Consider the following 20,031-nt stretch of genomic DNA (forward strand, 5'->3'; position numbering starts at 1 on the left):
TTTTTTCTCACAACCTAATCAAGAGAAGCGCAATCCTTTGCTAGGATCCCAGGTTCCCGATTGAGGGGCACGAGTGGGCTGGCTCGGGGCTGGTCCAGCTCCTGTGCTGGGAGTACCATTCGGAGGGGCAGCGGCGGATCCGAATCGAATCCCCATTTCTGGGGCCCACATACCCGGCATACCCCCTGGCATGCTCGGCGTAGAAACTGAGGGCGGGGCTACGGGTGCGCGCACTGGTTGTGGTGCCGTGAGAGGGGGTGATGTTTCAGCTGGCCGTACGTTATGAACGGGTGGAGGGGGCTGTGATGGCGCCTGGGCGGGCTGGGCAGCTGAGTAGGCAGAGGGAGGGTGATGGATCCGACCTGATTCCTGGGGTTGTTGGCGCAGGTGTGGCTGAGAAATGTGCAGTGAGGCCATCGCTGTGGCATTGGAGATATCTCTAGATCCACGAAAATCCATGTCAGCGACCTCGGGATAATCCGTTAGTTTGGTAAGGGGCGACAACACATACACTTCCAGCTGGCTTGCTTCCATCCGACGCTGGTGGACAAAAGCCTTTGCGTCGTCGCGGAATCGAGCTACAATTTTTGCAAGATCATTGTAAAACTTTCGCCCGACATCGAGGTTGGAAATGATCTCCTTATACTTCAAGTATCCATTTTCCAGGTCCTGAAGTGCCTCTTCTCGTTCCTTTGTCGATGCGTCACCCTTATGAGACCCAGTAAATGCCCGGTTAGCTTCTCGGACCTGGTCCGAAAGATGATCTTGCTCTCTCCGCTCCTGGGCGAGCATCTCACGATCCGAATCATATAGCTTCAGCTGGTCTTCAAACAAATCCTCGAACTGGCTTGCCTGGATAGGCTGCATGGGGAATTCCCGCTCCAGTCGAGCTGTCTGTGTCAAAAGTGCCGGGTCTAGATGCAATACATTAGTAGATTTCAAGACCAAGAAGAAGCAAAACACCTACGAATATCATCCGCACGAGCTTTGTCCTTCAATGCTTGAATTCGCCGCCTCCGCCGATTCTCCATTCGGGTGACCTCGCTCAAACAACCGCGCAACCGGTTAGCCTCGCGCTCCACCTCTGGTGGAATCACAACCCTCCGGCTGCTAGGCACGAAGGATTCCAAGTCCCGATTCGTGCCAGTGAGAACAATGAAGACAGACCGTGAATCCCGCAGCTTGCGCTGGACGAGGTCATCGCTGCCCTGGGCGGAGGTGAAATAGCCCTCGATTTCGGTCAAACTCTTGTAGAGCTTAGGCGCGGCGGATTCTGAGGTCCCGCGGGTCCAGCGGTCGGTACCGTATTTATGACGGGCTGCAAGGTCCTCGGCCTTCTCAGCCGAGAGAAGCTCAACGCCTTCGTTATACACAGCCAGATCATTGCCTTTGACTCTGGCGGTATCTTCGATAGACCGGTGCAGGCGATTCAGGCCATCTTGTTGGCGCATTTCCTCTGCATGTGACACAAGCATCGGGGGGAGACCTAATGGTTTTTCGAGCGCTTGCAACGACCCTGGTAAATTGAGGGAAGAAAGCAAGCTTGAACCTGATGTTAGTGGGGTTTCCCTTGGGAATTTTGGAACTGCATTTGAATACATACTCTCGCAACTTGTCGGTCATGGACTCCAGCTCTCCGATGAGAGTATCATTGACCAGTCGGTCCCGACGATCCGTGTAAATACTGGCGGCAATGTGAACTGCATATGGGACCAACTTCGAGAAAAGCGGCTGGCCCAACGGTCCATTATCACCAAGCATAGAAATCGCGTCCGTAACTTGTGAAGGTGCTTTGGCAAGAACCATGCTGGCGCGCTCGATAGACTTGAGCTCAGACTTGGGCGGCACAGGGTTGATATAGATCATATCATTATCCTTCTCGGCGCGCTTGAGGTCTTCCGCGACACGGCTCTTCAATCCAGTCAAGTCACCCAGTACAGTCCGATTGATCCACCGCTGCTCTTTCAGCCCTTCGCCAACACAGACCAAGCAATCGCGCAGCCGAGCAACCTCTTCTCCATACTTGCGTTTCTCCAGGCAGTCAAGCGCCTGTCGGAACTGAGCTGCGGCTGCAAAGTGGTGATGCTTTGCAGTCATGTGGTGGATCCAATCCGTGCTGATTGCATTAGACTTGACAGCCAAGTCACCCGCGTCGCCGTAGAAGTCGGACACCTTTGCTGCCAATTTAGCAATAGAGACATCTTTCAGTCCATCCTTGACAGCTTTCTGCCAGAAGCACTCCTGGCCCTGTCCGAGCAAAAGAAGTTCCAAACTCTGCAGTGTCATTTCGTCCATGTCCTCGGGCGGCGACGTTCGAAGTTCTGGGATGATATCGGCGCGAAGATGGCTCAAGACTCCAGCAGCCGAGCAGAGGTAATTACACGCCTGCTTGAGTCCATCTGCGGTAGTCCGGTTGGTGGCATATGCAAGCTGGGAGTATAGTGCGGCGAGATTGAATAAGACATTCGCTAGTTCGAAGCGCAAGTTATTTTGTGAGACTAAATGCCATGTGTATTCTTATTAGTCTTATATTCACCAAATCGGACCCATGCGGAGGATATGACCCCAGGAAACCAACTCACCTGGCCGAGAAGCATTAAAGCCAAAAGCGGGATACCACGAAAATTCCACTCCAACCTATATCGCACACCGACCATCAGCCTCCAATGCTAAATAAAGGAACCAGGACCTAGAAATAACGGCGCACATCAATTGGGAACTTTCCACTCAGCCATTTCAGCTGAGCCGCATACGCGACCAAGCGGCTGACACCACTAAAATGCGGTTCCTGGACATTTACAGCCTCAGATCGTAGACGATCAATGATCATCAGATCTTCAGCGAACATATCCGGGCGCTGGTCATATTTGGAAGAGATGTACTGGGTGATTGCTTCGGAAAGCGAGACATTATGGGAGCGCCGGAACGGGAGCTGAAGGATATTACTAAATGAATGAAACAGAATAACAAGTCAGTAGGGTTCCTCTCTTCTCGTAACTTCTCGCATACTGCTGGGAGTACTCACGACGCCATTGTCGCTCGAGGCGGGGTTTGGAAGACTCCGTTTGTTTTGACGGGAAGTTCAACCCCACCGGGCAACGGAATGACGTTCGGTGGCCTGAGGCATCAGCTGAGCCCTTCCTAATAATGTACAGTTACACCTCATTAAAATCGAAGAATTGACGGAAAGCTAACTGTTCTGAATTAAAAGAGGCTATAAAATAGTGAGATAAGACTCAGCTGGGTCATACCCCAATGATATAGGCCCTACATGGCCATTTATTCTGTGACGGCTAGTGTCTTGATCCTCGAAAATGCATGGCTGAGCGACATAGCTTGAAATAGGTGAAGCCTAGAGATCTAGAGCAAAAGCGAAGCCCAAAACAAAGCCCATTATTCTCAGTGGCAGTTCTCTATCTTGCAAAATCGTTAAATATGGCTCCATATTTACCAACCGTCATCTGATAAATAACAATCGCGCTCTATATGTATATATCCAATCGCAAGAGCCAAGGGGATACAACAAGAAGACAGAATTCTACAATTAACATGTAAGCAACTTAGCGCTTCTTCTCAAAGTAGCCCTCAGAGGCATCAAGGGCGTAAGCAGCAGCCTGAGCACCAAGGGTCGGAGTCACAGTAGGCAGAGCGCCAACATCATTGACACTGCCACCAGTAGTCTCAGCCGGAGTGGCAGAGCGGTTGACACCAATAGTGATGTATCCCACAAGACCATCGGCGAGAGAATCGCCCAACTTGGAGACATCGACTACGGCGGAGTACCCGTCTCCATTGGCACTGGAGTAAAGCGTGTCCTCGGAGTTGGTGGTACGGTTCAAAGTCGAAATATGAGCCTTGTATGGGGAGAGCTGATAGACCGAGTTGATGAGATTCTCGTCAAAGAACAGCTGGCCCAGGTGTTGTACACCAGCATCGCTGTAGCTGGTATCCTTGCCCGTCACGTTGGTTTGAACGGTGAGATGAATGTGGGTAGTGCGGGAGATGTAGTAGCCCGGGAATATCGTCAGTAACTCAGTCATGCCAGCTGAATCGGTCCGGGAGATACCACGGAGGAATGTCTTGTCATCCGTGGTGCCGTCAGTGCGGGTGGTCCAGCCGTCCAGGGTAGAGGCTGTATCCGGATCAATACCCGTGAATCCAGCATAGTTTCCAGTGGCATTAGAAGCCTACCAGAGAAATCAATTAGTGCTCGGTCTTTATAGATGCTAACATGCTGTTTTATCCCGTACATACCCAGATAGACAACCAAGCATCAGGGAGAGGTTCGCAGGTCTCGACATCGATAACACCAATATCGAGGTATAGATCTACTCCAGCTTGAGCTTCGCAAACGTCGTGACGGTGAAGCTCGCCGTCAATGCCATAAAGACCCCAGACGGTCTCAGGAGCGAGGACGCAAGTGGTTTTTTGGATGGTATCAAACACATTGCGCACGTTTAGGGAGTGGCTGCTAGAAAGACCACGAGCGACTTGACGCTTCGCAAAGTGCGCTTGGCGTCTCCTAAGAGTGGCTTCGCATCGGGTCTGGAGCTTCGCTGCGCAGGCGGTAGATCGGGTACCAACGTGATGCGTGCGGTTGTGCGCAACCTGAGAGTGATCGACAACCTCCGGGTGGGCTAAAAAGAACTTTAACAAATGCTTGATTGAGGAGCCTGAGAAAAATGATTTTTAGAAACGGTCTAATGATTTCAGTTTATATGCTGCCATAGTACTCTTACACCAGAAACACAGAGGGCAGTCAGGCCGGCAGCCCAAAGAAGATGAGAAAGCTGCATGATGTTAACTTATAGAATGAAGAAAAAGAGCGAAGTGAGTGAACCGATACCGTAGAATAGGATCATCTTCGCCCTTTATACGATGTAGATGCAGCTTTCTATAGACACTAAAACGACGCGTAGCCCTACGGCACCGTAACTTCAAGTTTGCCTTGGCTCCGTCCCACTCGCTAGAGATTTTCCTTTAATAAATCTCGGCAAGGATTATGTATCCAATGAATGTTACGGCAATGTCATTCCAGAGCGTCGTAGCACTATTTATGCAGGGTCTTGGCGGCGTCGTAATCAGTATAAGGTTGTGACTGAGTGGATAATATATCTGATTACCTGTGCCCCTGTATCAAACCAAGCACCACCACGTGGGAACCCAGCGGTAATAGTTTACTCAATTTAATAGTGAATGGAGCTAGTCTTCCTAGTAATTGAGCTATTTTCGAGTTTGAATGAAGACCCACGTGAGATATCTTATGGCCTCTTTCTTCTCGGTGTTATAGCTGGAAGAATAGTCATTAGCTATAAAAGTGCCACCAGGGATTGGAACAATAACACAAGTGGGCGGACTAGACATATCGGGGTCATCACCGATATACAATATTCCAATGCAGTATCAAGCCTAAACTGTACAGAGGGCCTTTTTATGCATAACCAGGGATAATCGATTAAAACTCCCGCCAGGCTTCTGGATTGTGCTAGACCTTTTATTCATATGTTAGACTAAATACTGCTCAGGGCAGTAGAAGTCCATGTCCCAGTAGACTCTGTTCACATATGCTCCAGTTGATCAAGGACGGCAGGTACTGCCCAGAAGCGCTAGAGTGTTCAGCAAATTCGGCTGTCTATGTATTAGTGCTGAACTGCCTAGGCAGGGGTGAAAACTGCACCATCCTCGGTCCCATCTATAATAATCTCATACATCTTTCCGCTTAGAAAGATGGTCGCAAGGCTTGTGTTAGATTCCGATTGGCGGGGAAATTGGGCTGGGACATAGAGACGAGGATAACTCGGTGATGCTAGAATGAAACACATCCTTGGTCAACGCATGATCCACGTATATAGGGAAGTGTCTCACCAAGACCAAAATGTTGTGCGTTATGGAAAAATGTTAGTTTACATCGGTCTTGCGTCGCCCTCCGACGGTTGGGTAAATCAACACATAGGCTTGTCCGAGGTTCCCGATAACAACGGGAACCTTTTTTAAGACCAAGTTGCCTGTTGTGTCTTGGGTGATGAAATTTGTGGTGATCGCATGGAAATGACGAGTCCGAGAACCTTGAGTGACAAAGTACCGGGAAAGCGGGCGAGCAGCATTTCGAAACATGAGGGATCTGTTCATCATATCTGTAAGATTGGGCAGATAAAATGTGAAGTGCAAACGGGGCAAACGGGGTGACGATAACAAGATCCTACATGGATGTAGAGGATGGTCTACCTAGCTAGGTAGGGGCTGATGGTACAGTCACTTCTCTTCGTGCTATTTCCGCCTAGGCCGAGAGGAGCTAATGTGGCTACAGCATTCCCAACCTCTTGGGCTATTCTCTAATATACCCCTAAGGTAGTAAATTTAAGACATTGCGATCTGAGCCGGCCAGATCACGACGCCAACATGTTAGACAAAAAGGGGGTCCCCCCGTCTAGGTGCAAACGATTCAGCTGCTCCACAACAAGACTACTTCGTACTACTTCGTACTAATTGATACGCTATACCATTTGGGCTCGTTCTTGTGCTTTGTTGGGCATTATTATTATCGAGATCGATATTTGATCCCTGCAAATGCGCCCTACCAGACCTCCCCTGACTTATAGATAGCCGCTTTCCCCGCCGATTTAATAGAGCTATCGTATCACCTTCCATCTATTTAAATTATTCTTGTGTACTACTCTCTACTTTATTCTGCACTCCAACTCGGTCTAGGCCCGGTCCTGCTATGACAACTTACAACGTCAACCACACACATACACTGCCATGTCCGCGGCTCATCGTACATTACCCTGCTCAGTATCTTGAGAATGCGTCTGACTTACTATCTGCCAGCATACCACCGCCTCGCAGTGCCTGCTGAAGTACCATTCGAGCTGAGACCCTCGCCGGGCAAAGGATGGGGTGCTTTCGCTACAAAACACATTGACCGGGGATCCCTAATTCTGAGCGAAAAGCCAACCTTCATTATCCGGAAGTCGCATACCGAAATCACGGACTACCACGTTACTATGGCCTTTCAGAAATTGTCGCCTAGCCAAAGGGCACAGTTTTTACTCCTCCGCGATAACGGAGCAAGCTGTTTTACAAGTATGAATGAAGCTTTCGCTGAAAACTCGTTCAATATCGCGAATTCATACCGCGACGAGCCTGAAGCTCATGGTCTCTTTCCCCTTCACTCGCGCTTCAACCATTCTTGTATACCCAACTCGAAGGTTCCAACTGTTAGTGGAGAGATCATCTCAAGCTTTGCGACTAGGGACATAGCCGTTGGCGAGGAAATCAATTTCTGTTATAATACAGATTTCGAATGCAGGACTAGATATGAGCGTCATCAAGCTCTGCGTTTTACCTGCGATTGCATGGCCTGTCTACCTGGCACCCCCTTTCAACAACTTAGTGACATGCGACGGCGATTGATCCGAGGGCTCCAATATCTTGCTCGTGGCGTGGACTTGGATGGACAGAGACAGGGTTCGCATTCTATTATTTTCGACTGTACACAGAGGTTTGTCGCAGAGACTTTCAGCATAACTCTTTCATCTAGATTCATTTATGCCCTCCTGTCAATTTTCTTTCTCGAAGAAGAGGGATTGTTAGATGCCTTTATGAACGCAAGGTTAAGACCGAGCTTAGACAAAACGGTGCAATTGTTCAAGTCAGAAAGCAATCAGAGCATTGTTAGGTTAGCTATGGAACAGAAAACCTGGACAAAGAAGTTGCAAGTGGCATTCAGACTATATGGCCGAGAAGATGCTGCTGATTATGAAGTTACCCTAGCGCTGCGAAGATTGCGCCCATTTGTTTAATATTTTTCCTTTCTTACATATCGCTTCGAAGTTTGATAATCCATCCTGCTATTCTGTTATTTGCTGGAAATGAGCCTCAAGCTCACCCATGTATGTATATGGATAATAAATACGAGAAAAGTCCTCGATGTTCAAGGCACAATGGCAAAGAAAATGTTCAACGGGTGGACCACCATTTCTTCCTAACGTGATCACCGTAGCCCTATCAATAGATGGTTTCCTTCGGCAGCTCATCGATGCGCATTCTAATGTATTCGAAAATGCTGAGCAGGATCATGTTGTTGACGCCGGTCCGGATAAGAATGATGGATAGGCCCTTGTACATGCTGGATTTGGCGACAGCTTTTGAGGCCTCGCCAATCTCACTGGATTTTCCTAGCAGAACACTCTGCGCACGAGTCTTGCGCGTATCGAGGGGATAAGTCTATGAGTCATGTTAGTGTATGTTCGTCACAAAACAGCATATCGGTCTGATCACGTACGCAGAACCAGGGTACAGTGCTGCAAATGGCGCCGGCAATCATAGGTGCCCCAAAGGGGTTCTTGTCCTGACCCAACTCCTTGGCTGCTACTTGCTTGACAGTCTCGTAAACACTGAAGTACAGTCCTGAGCCCACAGTGTCACGCAACGCATGCAAGCGGAAACCGGTGTAAAGGCCCCAGAATCCATGTCGTATGTAGATCTTCTTGATGGCTTGGATGGTCCCCAAGCGGGGCTTGTAACGCAAAGATTGGTCTCGGGCTGCGTCCGGGGCAGCCATCGCGCGGTTCGACACTAGAACAGAGGTTTGGACGACATTCTTTGCCAACTCAAAGGGGCCTGTTTCAATGTTAGCCTGCCTCCTCCCGCCCTTTCATGTGATCAATATGAACATACAAGCAATAGGCGATGCCACCAAGCCAGCGACGAGGCCTGCAGTAGTGAAAGTAAGAATACCCGTCACGGTGGGGGTGCTTCCAGGTTGTTTATAATGATCCAAAGGGTTGGAACCAGTTACGCGCTCGACGTTATCGGCGATTATGTCCTTGAAGGCATTGTACACGGTAAAGTTGACGACACGGACTACCGTGACACTCGCCAAGGGTGGAAGTGCGCCTATGTGATGGTCAGTCGACCCTTCCGCTGCTGACTCATGGATACCGACTTACCAGCTACATATCCTCGAGGCCCTTCGGTGCGCCAGAGATAGCGAACACACTGCCATATGTTCTTGAAATTGTGTCTTTCAAATCAATTAGCATGCGAGTTCCCATCTCCAACGTCGCGTAGAATACTCACGTCTGCATCCTAGTCTTGACGTTCTCTAAAGGAGTCTTCCCAACGAATTCCGACGAATTAGCATTGTTTGCATCTGATATTATAGTGATAAAAACAAAGGGTGAGGATATCAAGCAATGTCCCGGGGAATCAGGCACTCACCACCGCCAGCGTCGCGCAAATGGTTGACGCCCCCGAAGCCACCTGGGTTTTGTACTTTTTGAGGAGTCTGTTGCGTGTGGCCTGATCCATGTTCCAAGCTTTGCGGTCGGGCATAATGGCGGTTCTTGTGTGATGAGTTGACGAGGGTGATGGTGCATGTTCAGAACTGTTGTCACGAGTCATCCCTGAACGTTCTCCATTGGCGGCGGCGAGGAATAGCTATAGTAATATCTCTCCGGTCGTGACAGAACGTAGGATTCTGCACAGACTCTTATACTTGCAGGCTGGGGAACCCGATGGAACGCAAAGCGGTCTCTCAGAACTCGAGTAGACCGTTCAGCGTCCCACAATTGTCCATTAAATGGGCCCGACCAACCCAGATATATCTTCAGCCTGTTGAAAAGTACCCCGGGAGACTCTCGCAGTGTATATTGGCACGTTTAGCCCCGTCTTTGCAAATTATAAGGATAGGTGCGAGATTGGTGGCCGAAACAATTACAGCCACAGGAAGGATGCAACCCCGCGTTCACGAATGGAATCTAGGTGTGGTGCGGGATTGAGCGGTTCAAGTGATGTTCTGGCAGAGTCCCCTGTTCCAGACAGTCGGGATCTTCTTGCCCCAAGATGTGTCGTCTATAGCAATGGGTTACTGACTGTGATCGGGAGCTGTGGGAAGATGAAGACTGCCATTAGCATCAATTTTCTTTCCCCGCGTTTCTCGTTTCTTGATAATAGGACCAAACAGATAGTTTCTCAGTTTGACAAGGACAACTTACTATATTCCCACAGTATCTCACCAGACAGAAGGTGAGCTAATGCTATGTGAAGAAAGGAAGAGAGGGAAGTGCAGTAAAATGGCATGTGGACCGAGCTTAACTTCTGTGCTCAAAGCGGTTTAGGGCCAAACAGAGTGACGTCTTCGTGAACACCCGTGAATAGCGGAGAACAGTGAACATCGTCTTAGTGCTTACTCCCCGGATTAGTTGGAAATATAAGAAGTACATGATTGGAAATACATATTGGAAATGTGGTTTGATCTAGAGACCCTGATCATATTCTATACTATCTCCAATCTTGGCACCGCCGTGGCACATCTGCCGGTCGCGGTCTGATCTTGTTGTCTTCTCTATACATTTCATGCAGAGACAGGAAATACTTTATGGTGTGGGATATGCAAAGCAGACTTTGGAAAGTTGATCGCAGAAGGTTAGACCACGGATCATGGTGATCTCTACAATATATGTGGAGGACAGTACTCCGTCACTAGGTAGGGCCCCACGCATGGATTGGGCTCACTATTACCACCCACCAATTATCGCATCCATCGAACCCATGAAAGGATTCTAAACTGAGATTCCAGAGTCAACCCAAACCACTTTGGTCATTAAGCAACAGTCTGGTTCCTCGGTCTGTCAGCTTCCTTATTCCTGACCTTGTATGGAGTAGGGAGTAGGGAGCAGCTGTTTGAATATGCGGATATGCCTCGTGCCACTCCAGTAGACCACTAGAATGACTACGTGGTATGGCAATAGTATTATCGTAGGATGCAATGTGACACTCCATTGCCTCCCCTGGGAAGGTTGGAAGTTAGATTAGCTGAAATGTGGCTCATAGAACAATGTCCATAGATAGTCCAGCCATATAAACTTCTACAATTGGATGTAAGATCAAAGATTCCTGATTCCAACTGTGCTACCAGACCAACTGGATTATGTTGTTGAAGAGGTTGATTGCACGAAGTAGTCACCCTGTGATTGTCTTGTACGTCCCGGCCTTGTTTTTCATGTGAGACCCAAGCTCAATCAAACACATGTTTTTATTCTCTTTTCAGAACCCTCGAACAGATTATTTTCAACCCGACAATCTCATTATTGTTACATATGTAATGTTGAGATTATGTGAACAAAATTGTGCACCGTGCCGCATGGTTCCTCGGGACCTCGGCCTCTCCCCGCAATTTCATGTTGAGCTCCCCACATCCGGGGCCGCTAATTCGTATTTATAAAGCCTCCCTTCTTTTAAGTCGAACATATACCAAACTCACTTATCTTCATCCCGAACCGTAATACAACTCATACAACATGGGAAAAAAGCAAGGAACCCCCGCCTATGTCCTAGGCGTTGGCATGACCAAGTTTATCAAGCCACGCGGCAAGGTCGACTACCATGAGCTAGGCTATGAGGCCGGCATCAAAGCCATGCTCGACGCGAAGATCAACTACGACGAAGTTGACCAGGGTGTAGCATGCTACGTGTATGGCGACAGCACATGCGGCCAGCGCGTCTTCTACCAGTTCGGTCAGACCAGCATCCCTATATACAATGTCAACAACAATTGTTCGACCGGTTCGACTGGCCTCGCCATGGCCCGCACCCTGGTTTCGCACGGTGCTGCAGACTGTGTGCTGGTCGTTGGCTTCGAGAAGATGAACCCTGGTAGCTTGCAATCCATGTACAACGATCGCGAGAACCCAACAGGACTGTTTGGAACAATGATGGCCGAGACGCGGGGTGTGACGAACGCACCCGGTGCCGCACAGATGTTTGGAAACGCGGGTGTGGAATACAAGGAGAAGTACGCAGCCTCTCGAGACGATATCAACCCATGGAAATAAGGGATACCATGCTAACATGCGAAAAACAGGTACGGTGCTAAGAACGAGGACTTCGCCGAGATCGCCCGCATCAACCACGAGCACTCCAAGCGCAACCCATACTCGCAATTCCAAACCGAATACACCCTCGACCAGATCATGAAGGCACCCATGATCCACGAGCCTCTGACCAAGCTGCAGTGCTGCCCAACCTCGGATGGCGGTGCTGCCGCTGTTATTGTCTCGCAGGACTTCCTCGACGCGCGACCACACCTGAAGGAACATGCCATTCTCATTGCCGGCCAGTGCCTCGCCACCGATACCGACACAGTTTACAGCAAGAGCTCCATTGACCTAATGGGTTTCGGCATGTCGCGCCAGGCGTGCCGCACTGCCGTGGCCGAGGCCGGCGTGAATGTCAAGGATATCAAGGTCTGCGAGCTACACGATTGCTTCTCGGCTAATGAAATGATCACTATTGATGCGCTGGATCTGTGCGAGCCCGGTCAGGCTCATGAGATGGTCCGTCGTGGCGACATCACCTACGGCGGAAAGATGGTCATCAACCCATCTGGCGGTCTCATCTCCAAGGGTCACCCCCTTGGTGCTACCGGTATTGCCCAATGTGCTGAGTTGGTCTGGCACTTGCGTGGCTGGGCTAACAACCGCCTGATCGACGGTACTTCCGCGGCACTGCAGCACAACCTTGGTCTGGGTGGTGCCGTCGTTGTAACCGTCTACAAGCGTACTGATGGCAAGGTCGCTGTCGCCGTACCTTCAGACGTTGTTGGCAAGATCAACGGTCTGGGCTACAACCCTGCTGTAGAGGCCAAGGGCTTCACTGCCGAGCAGGCCAAGTCTGTCGTGAGCAAGACGCAAAGCTCTCGGTATGCCCTGTCAGACACTCAAGAGCGAGTCCTTGCCAGATTCTAGAGGAACAGGTAAACATTATCTCGGTTAAACAATTTGTACATAACTCTATCAACCAGAATTGAAATGACACGATATCCTATTTTTCTCACAATGCATCCCAATGTATCCCAATCTATATGCTCAAAATGTTCCAGATCCATTATATAAACAAGTTTCAAAAACCACAAAATAAATCGTGAATCATGAATCATGAATGCGTCTTCTCCCAATCCTCAGGGAGCTTGTAGTCTTTCGGCACAGAATACTGCCCTTTACAGCTCCCCGGGCCCCGACACGTCAAATCACACTTGCCATACAACCGACAATAGCACTCGGAGGCAGTAGGACAAGCATCGCGATTCAACTGGTCAAGATCAATGCCCCCATCATCCCCATAGTTCGCAAAAAGAATATGCCAAATATACGAAACAATCCGACCAGCCACACGGTCATCACCAGGCGCAGCCCTAGACCCCCGCTGGACATTCCGCGCAACCCCATCATCACTCCCATCGAGCAACCACTGCCGAAGCGCAATATACTCGTCCCGACCATGCTGCCAGATCCGCTCACGGGAAACAGCAAACTGCGCACAGCACTGCGCACGCACGGCATCATTCCGACCAAGATGAAGATGAAAAGCATTGCGAATCTCTTCAACACGTGCATCCGCATCCCCGCCAAAGATATGGCCAAATGCATTCGGCAGCGCTATATCTGATGCCGAGCGCGGACTCCACGGCGACACAGCGCTCGACAGTCTCGTCTCGAGACTGCCCTGCGCCGGCACGGAAGAAGGACACGTTCCGGCGCTCCAGTCGCAGCGCAGATTGCTATACCCGGCTGGCTTTAGCGCGGCGCTGACGTCCAGACTGCGTAGGAGCGCGGCGTTGTCGTAGTCTGGGATGTCATTGTGCCAAGCCCAGCGGTTGCCATGCACGAAGACGGCGCCGGCGGATGGTATTTCCGCATAGTTGTCGATTAGGAAAGTCAAGTAGGCCATTGCTTCATGTCCGCGGTTTGCGGGGACTTGGAGTAGTTTGGAGGTTTTGTCTGCTGGCGCGTCCACTTGGTACATGCATACATGGTACTGGGTGCGGAGGGGTTCTAGCCAGGATGGGTCGCCATCCGTGGAGACATGTGAGACTATCAGGGCTGGTTTGGTTGTTCCTGCTAGACCGGGGCAGACTCCGCGGGCTTCCGGGATGATGGATGAGGTTGTTTTGTAGCGAATTTTGGTCCAGGCAAAGAGTTTGTCTTTGGTTGATTGCGGGCGGTTTAGGTATAAAATGCAAAAGAGGATGCAGAGAAAGAAGATTAGTTGGATAAATGATCTTTGTAATTTTCGGCCCATTTTGTATATTTATTCATGCAATTATATGTGTCTTCTTCTCTCCTTTTGCCTCCAAACTGATATTTCAGATATTTCGGAATATGCGGGAATGTTGATGCCTTAGGTGTGAATATCGCCCCCTATTCGCAAGATCGGCGGGATCGGCGGGATCGGCGGGATCTGAGAACTACCGATAGGTTTGGGTGTGGATTAACATGGGTTTTGTGTATGGCATTAATGACATTAATGGCATTCGATGGGTGTTTCTGAGAGGGACTGGACTGAAGATGATTCAGCCGCGTTACACCCACCTTGTCGTGCAGTGTTATGTTGAGACATACGACGGCAATCATTGCAATCATCTACACAAGCCCCGCGAGTCTGTACGTTGTCGTTATGGTCTTTGTCTGCTTTCGGTGATGATCCGTGCTAACATCGCCTAATGACAGGCGGCCAACACGAAGGAAACATGCCAATTTCCGTCACATCGTTGTAGTGGACTCATCTGAGGAAGGATAAACTGGGGGTTCAGCGAGGGTCAGGGTCATCCAAGTTATCACGTATGATTAATCAATCTATCCTAGACTGGTGGAATTCTTAACCACCGTGGATAGAATCCTGTGGCGGACTCATCCCAAAATCTGTTGTTTCAGAGCTATCGTACTTCATGCCATGATCTTAGTTTCATTTAACTTTGCAGTAGGCCGTCCTTACAAGAGTCTTTTTGACACGACAACCTGCAATTTTCCAATAGGAACCGCAGCAACCCATTCTAGTCGCGGAGGAAGGGTTGCTTCGATATCAAGATTGATCATGGACTCTTCTAGCTGCCGGATACGATACTTTTTCAATATCTGGGAGACTGATAGGTAAAGTTCCAAATATGCGAAGCTAGTTGTCGCCTCAAGTTAGCAAACAAAGAATAGGAACTGTATATAATGCAGGTGACACATACTGGTTGCCAATGCAAGTGCTGGGGCCTTTGGAAAACGGGATATAATAATCGCTGCGCAAAGTAACTGAGTCTTCACTCTCTCTCTCGAGCCATCGATTAGGTCGATAACAGTGAGGCTCAGGGAATGCAGTCTCGTCATGCAGATACCAGATAGGCGAGCTGGAAATCATAGTCTGCGAACTGTTAGCCAAATTACGGTGCAGTTTTTGTAAAAGAACTTACGCCACCCGGAATCTGCTTTCCAGCGAGCAACGATCCTCCCGTCGGTACAATTCTAGGTAGCATAGCTGATGCTGCTCCAGTCCATCTAATTCCCTCCTTCACGCAAGCTGCCAATCTTGGTATTGACTCGAGTTCGGTCATGTCCGTAGTCCAATTCGCATTTTTTAAGTCCGAAACAAGATCATCTTGCAAGGATTGGTTAAGGGACAATGCCCACAATATATGAGCGAGTGTGGCGGAGGTTGTGTCAGTGCCGGGGCCTAACATCTCCTTGCTTTCCGACAAGGCAGACTCCGGAGAGATCCTTTCCCCGGCCATAACCTTCAGAAATGACACCTCGGGTGCTTTTTCGGAGTCCGCGGCAAGTTTCAGCTGTTCGCTTGCCCACTAAAATACTTGTTAAGATTTTCATCATCGCGAGTATTTTTGAGCTTTGGGTGATACACACCTCTTCAAACTCCTTGCTTGACTTCGATGAGCCGCCCCAGCCGGTAACTCGAGAAAAGACTTCACTAATCATATCATACATTCTCATTATAAAGGGGAAGTTGGTGTGCTAAAAAGATCATATCAGCGTTGTGTTCGAGTAATGCAGCCATGGTACATACCAGTGACATTTTGGAGGACTTCATGTCGTTTTCTTTGATTACTTGTAGCTCTTCTCCTCCCATCAAAGATTCCATCGCTCCAATAGAACTTCCAAATGCGAATCTTGCTAAAAACATCACGTCAAAAGTCATGCTGTGGTCATTTGCCGGATATTCACTTACAAACGATGTCCGCTTCAAGGGCTCGACATGTGGGAATCAAGTCAAGTGATCCTTGGCTTAAATTATCAAGCAGGGTATTAAACCTCGATATTTCTTCTACCATCATCTGCGCGAGAATGGGCACTTTGCTTCGATTGAAGAGAACACCCATGTGCCGGCGCCGTTGTGCATGTTCTTTAGGATCCCTACAGAGACATGTTAGGAAATTCCTCGTCTTCTTTTTGATATGACACTCACGTAATTGAAAAAAGGGCTGGGTGTCCATCTTGAACGAACTGGTTGTAGACTCGAGGGTCCTTCACAAATTTACTGCCAGCTGCATGTACGCGCTTGTAAATATCGAGGGAGTAGAAGGATACTTCATTGGGACCTATTCGAACCAAAGGGCCTTGAAAGGTGTGAGAACATGTTGTAGAATTGAAGTTTTGCATTGAGCAAACCGCTCTTGAGGCTTTGCTCCACGTTTGAAAAAAAAAAAAATAACAAAAACCGGTTCTCAAAGCCAGAACTCACCAAGTCGCTTGTGTAGTTTTGGTAGTTCCAAAGTTAGGCGTCCTCGATACTCTGTGGGAAATTCCCATAGTAAACGTGATATTGGTGCGAGTATACTGGCGTTTGGGATGTGTGATAGAGGAGAAAAATAGTACGTATGAATAATCTTTCCGAACGATTAGTTAGTTGGTTCTCTTAGATCAATAAGTTTCTTATCATACCCAAACAACAGCTCCAAGAGCTATGAGGAGGCCCCAAATCAATAATGACATGACTTCTAAAATGTCTCAGTGGTTTATTTTCACTGGTAACCAGCGAAATTACTGAATGCTTTATAAGAACCAATTTAAATAAACAACCCACCGCGTATACCTTCCCTTTTGTATACTGCTCGAGTTTTTTAATGAAAACGCCATATCCCATACGCGCGGTTTGGCTTTTGCGCCGTGATAACACCACCGGGACCGTTTGTGGCATAATCTTGCGCCATACACAATCATTTCGCGAAGAAACCGAGGTCCACATTTGGGCCTTAAGCCGACTCAAAATTTTATCACCGATACTATATGTGACAAAAGTAGTAAATACTGCGATTGAAGGTTTGGCCCTAACAAAATTTGCCCCTATTTATTCTACTCGGTCCCCTCGTAGGATCCAGTCTAAAACTGCACATACTTCACTGTCGCGTAAATCGGAGTCATGGCAGACCTTAAGAATCCTGAAGACTCCCTGGCGCAGGAGGTGAATGCCAGTGATGAAAACACATTGGTATGGTATCGTTCAAGTGCAACAAATATATGGCACGAATTGACATCTTTGGCTTTCATAGGAGCGTCTAGGATACAAACAAGTGAGTGGAATGATATATATCTTCTATTTGAGAATTGTACGCTGACTTCAAACTTATTGACGTAGGTTCTTCATCGCAGCTACTCACTATTTGAGAATTTCTCAACTTCGTTTGGTATTTATTGCTCTTTCTCCTCTCATTGTGTGGGGGTCCGGATCTTGGTCATTAACCCTTTCAATCAGCTGCCCTGTATTTCGTCGGTGGTGTCCGAGTGACATTTACAACAGGTATCGCAGCTGGAGGACCATTGGCTTATTGGTATGATCCAGAAACCAACGTAAGGGCAGCAAAGGTAGCCTTATTAACGTATATATCAGGACGAGTTACATTGTAACCTGTGTGTTTACATTCATCACAGCAGCTGTGATTGCAGAAGCGTGTTCAGCTTCTCCATCCGCTGGTTCGATTTATCTATGGGCTGCGGAGGCAGGTGGTAAAAGGTTTGGGCGACTCTTTGGCTTCATCGTAGCCTGGTGGAGCACAACAGCCTGGACAACATTCTGCGCCAGTAAGTCCCTTGGGTGTTATTTTTTTGTCCATATCTGAATTAACTGATTTACAATGATAGGCAATACCCAGTCAGCTGTAAACTACATGCTCTCGGTGCGTATTGTGTTATTATATCTGCCGGTGTTGGCTCTAAACTGACTCAGTTTAGGAACTGGCTGTTTTCAATGTCGACTTTCCCACTGATGTTTCAAATATCAAGTTCCGTGCTGTTCAGTGGATATGCACCGAAGTCCTCCTGGCTTTAGCCGCATTAATGAACCTCGCATCTGGTAAGACGGCCTACACAGATGTTATCATCTCTTAATCTTGGCCCACAGTTGGACCATTTGACAATTAATGCTAATTTCAATATATAGCGCGGGTATTCAAATATGTCTTTTGGTTCTCAACCGGTGCTGTCTTTCTGGACTTCATATTAAACGTTGTATGGCTTCCAATCGGTGCGCACAACACCTTTGGCCTGCGGACAGCCAATGAAGCATTCATGACTACATATAACGGAACGGGAGCTCCGGCTGGTTGGAACTGGTGTCTTTCATATTTGGCGACAGCCGGGATTCTGATCGGATTTGATGCCTCAGGTCATGTCGCAGAAGAGACTAAAAATGCCGCCGTCAATGCCGCCAAGGGTATCTTCTGGAGTACAGTTGTCAGTGGAGTTCTTGGCTTCTCTGCCGTGATCTTGTTCCTTTTCACTTCGGTAAGTCTTTCCAGGAACTTCTCGTCTAGGGGCCAGAAACTAATAATTTGGCAGCCGCCAATCGATGTTCTCTTCTCATATGACGCACCCCAACCTTTCGTCCCCCTGTACGCCGCACTTCTGGGCGAGGGTGGACATATTGTTATGAATGTGCTCTCGGTTGTTGCTCTATGGCTAGTATGTTTTCTTTTGCTCTTAGACTCCCTTAAACCAAGAAAGTTATTATTATTTAAATGGTTCGCCTGTGAGAGGATATACTAACCTATCCGATAGAATACCGCCATCGCTATCACAGCAGCCTCCCGTCTGGTTTTCGCCGTCGCCCGTGATGGAGTACTTCCACTATCTGGATGGGTATCGCGGGTCTCTGCGGAGGGTCAACCTAGGAACGCAGTCCTTGTCGTGTGGGGCGTGGCTGCTGTTATTACCTGCACTATCCTGCCGTCCGCGGTGGCATTTACTTCTCTGGTCTCAGCTGCGGGTGTTCCTTCAGCTGCTGCCTACGGACTCATTAGCCTTGGAAGGTTGACTTTGACCTCCGGTGAGAAGCTTGAGGCAAAATGGTCTCTCGGGCGACTAAGCAAGCCATTCCAATTCATCTCGGTTTTGTGGAATGGCTGGGTTGTCGCGGTGCTCTTCTCGCCATACTCGTTTCCCGTTGAAGCATCCACTCTAAATTGTAGGTGATGTCTGCTACTAGGGGTCATTGGAAGAGACTTTGTGCTAATATATACTTAGATGCGCCAATTATCCTAGGTATTGTGACTATCTTCGCGCTCATCTCATGGTTCTTCACTCCCGCTACAGCGTGGGTACCGCGGGGCCGGCTTTCCCGTCCAGTTGAGGATACGGAATAAGTATTGCATATTGAATTGCTCGTTTCGTCACTTGCACTGGTCGAAAACAGGAAGATATTATAAAGGGTAACAAGAGAATATTGCGAACACTTTAATTCTTAATTTGTTGAATTCCAATCATTCCAACCATGTTTATATATATTTCTCGCATCTCACCCTAGTTTTTCCAGAAATATATATCTCAAATCCGGAACAAACCGCGCGAGACTTACGAGAGATAGAACAATAATGACATTTATGATACCTTTTACGAGGTCAGTCAGATTGAAATTGAAACCAGAGAAATGGGGTTGGCATCAAAAAGAGGCTGGCGGCCCACAGAAGCCACAAGAGACACGTGATCATATGACATAATCCGCGCTACTGGCCCCATCGAATAAAATTTTGCGAGCGGCTTTCTCTTTTCCTTTCTTTCTTCACTTCAAAACATATACACGGTCCCCAACACACTCTTGTCGATGGAAAAATCTCACTCTATCTACATATTTTAGCTTAGGGACCCAGACCGAAGAATGCTCGTTCTAATCCCGCCCCCTGACATGCAGCCAGAGGGGAACGGGTTCGCTTTTGAGCCAACATCCCCAAATCATGTATTGATATGAATCTTGCGATTT

General features: G+C 48.4%; 8 protein-coding genes across 8 annotated transcripts; 3 read left to right on the forward strand and 5 right to left on the reverse strand.

Annotated features, from left to right (window-relative positions):
• Positions 1–18: 18 nt before the first annotated feature.
• Positions 19–3,033, reverse strand: N7455_005776 (putative pH signal transduction protein PalA; the record flags this gene model as incomplete). The annotated part of the gene is made up of 7 exons (XM_040959555.2): positions 19–439; positions 512–914; positions 968–1,542; positions 1,604–2,498; positions 2,583–2,637; positions 2,708–2,945; positions 3,026–3,033. 7 exons carry the CDS (start codon positions 3,031–3,033, stop codon positions 19–21), a joined length of 2,595 nt encoding a protein of 864 aa, XP_040810031.2.
• A 527-nt stretch (positions 3,034–3,560) lies between these two features.
• Positions 3,561–4,796, reverse strand: N7455_005777 (uncharacterized protein; the record flags this gene model as incomplete). The annotated part of the gene is made up of 3 exons (XM_065605120.1): positions 3,561–4,187; positions 4,255–4,608; positions 4,740–4,796. 3 exons carry the CDS (start codon positions 4,794–4,796, stop codon positions 3,561–3,563), a joined length of 1,038 nt encoding a protein of 345 aa, XP_065462020.1.
• A 2,007-nt stretch (positions 4,797–6,803) lies between these two features.
• Positions 6,804–7,802, forward strand: N7455_005778 (SET domain-containing protein; the record flags this gene model as incomplete). The annotated part of the gene is made up of 1 exon (XM_065605121.1): positions 6,804–7,802. The coding sequence occupies one exon, from the start codon at positions 6,804–6,806 to the stop codon at positions 7,800–7,802; it is 999 nt and encodes a 332-aa protein (XP_065462021.1).
• Positions 7,803–7,960: 158 nt separating this feature from the next.
• Positions 7,961–10,239, reverse strand: N7455_005779 (putative mitochondrial carrier protein). The gene is made up of 7 exons (XM_065605122.1): positions 9,999–10,239; positions 9,223–9,888; positions 9,082–9,116; positions 8,952–9,025; positions 8,680–8,898; positions 8,285–8,622; positions 7,961–8,226 (listed from the first exon to the last, which is right to left on the reverse strand). The coding sequence occupies exons 2-7, from the start codon at positions 9,403–9,405 to the stop codon at positions 8,008–8,010; spliced, it is 1,068 nt and encodes a 355-aa protein (XP_065462022.1). The 5' UTR covers positions 9,406–9,888; positions 9,999–10,239; the 3' UTR covers positions 7,961–8,007.
• Positions 10,240–11,303: 1,064 nt separating this feature from the next.
• N7455_005780 (putative sterol carrier protein) lies at positions 11,304–12,749 on the forward strand (the record flags this gene model as incomplete). Its single annotated transcript, XM_040959488.2, has 2 exons — positions 11,304–11,797; positions 11,867–12,749. The coding sequence occupies 2 exons, from the start codon at positions 11,304–11,306 to the stop codon at positions 12,747–12,749; spliced, it is 1,377 nt and encodes a 458-aa protein (XP_040810072.2).
• Positions 12,750–12,936: 187 nt separating this feature from the next.
• N7455_005781 (DUF3431 domain-containing protein) lies at positions 12,937–14,082 on the reverse strand (the record flags this gene model as incomplete). Its single annotated transcript, XM_040959535.2, has 1 exon — positions 12,937–14,082. The coding sequence occupies one exon, from the start codon at positions 14,080–14,082 to the stop codon at positions 12,937–12,939; it is 1,146 nt and encodes a 381-aa protein (XP_040810043.2).
• Positions 14,083–14,771: 689 nt separating this feature from the next.
• N7455_005782 (cytochrome P450) lies at positions 14,772–16,439 on the reverse strand (the record flags this gene model as incomplete). The annotated part of the gene is made up of 7 exons (XM_040959498.2): positions 14,772–14,952; positions 15,017–15,189; positions 15,239–15,625; positions 15,687–15,794; positions 15,847–15,953; positions 16,009–16,193; positions 16,246–16,439. 7 exons carry the CDS (start codon positions 16,437–16,439, stop codon positions 14,772–14,774), a joined length of 1,335 nt encoding a protein of 444 aa, XP_040810018.2.
• A 760-nt stretch (positions 16,440–17,199) lies between these two features.
• N7455_005783 (uncharacterized protein) lies at positions 17,200–19,417 on the forward strand (the record flags this gene model as incomplete). Its single annotated transcript, XM_040959530.2, has 11 exons — positions 17,200–17,268; positions 17,330–17,350; positions 17,416–17,464; positions 17,533–17,608; positions 17,668–17,858; positions 17,919–17,953; positions 18,009–18,129; positions 18,217–18,560; positions 18,615–18,737; positions 18,834–19,239; positions 19,299–19,417. 11 exons carry the CDS (start codon positions 17,200–17,202, stop codon positions 19,415–19,417), a joined length of 1,554 nt encoding a protein of 517 aa, XP_040810006.1.
• Positions 19,418–20,031: the final 614 nt, after the last annotated feature.

Source organism: Penicillium solitum, assembly GCF_028829755.1.
Source record: "Penicillium solitum strain IBT 25940 chromosome Unknown utg000003l_segment0_segment0, whole genome shotgun sequence".
NCBI classification, from domain to species: Eukaryota; Fungi; Ascomycota; class Eurotiomycetes; order Eurotiales; family Aspergillaceae; genus Penicillium; species Penicillium solitum.

Excerpts from the sequence above, each read along its gene's own strand:
- N7455_005779 (XM_065605122.1), bottom strand. The coding sequence starts at position 9,405 with ATGACTCGTGACAACAGTTCTGAACATGCACCATCACCCTCGTCAACT. Across the intron at positions 9,026-9,081 it reads GTCAAGACTAGGATGCAGAC|ACACAATTTCAAGAACATAT; the intron begins GTGAGTATTCTA and ends TTGATTTGAAAG. Across the intron at positions 8,899-8,951 it reads GCCTCGAGGATATGTAGCTG|GCGCACTTCCACCCTTGGCG; the intron begins GTAAGTCGGTAT and ends ACCATCACATAG.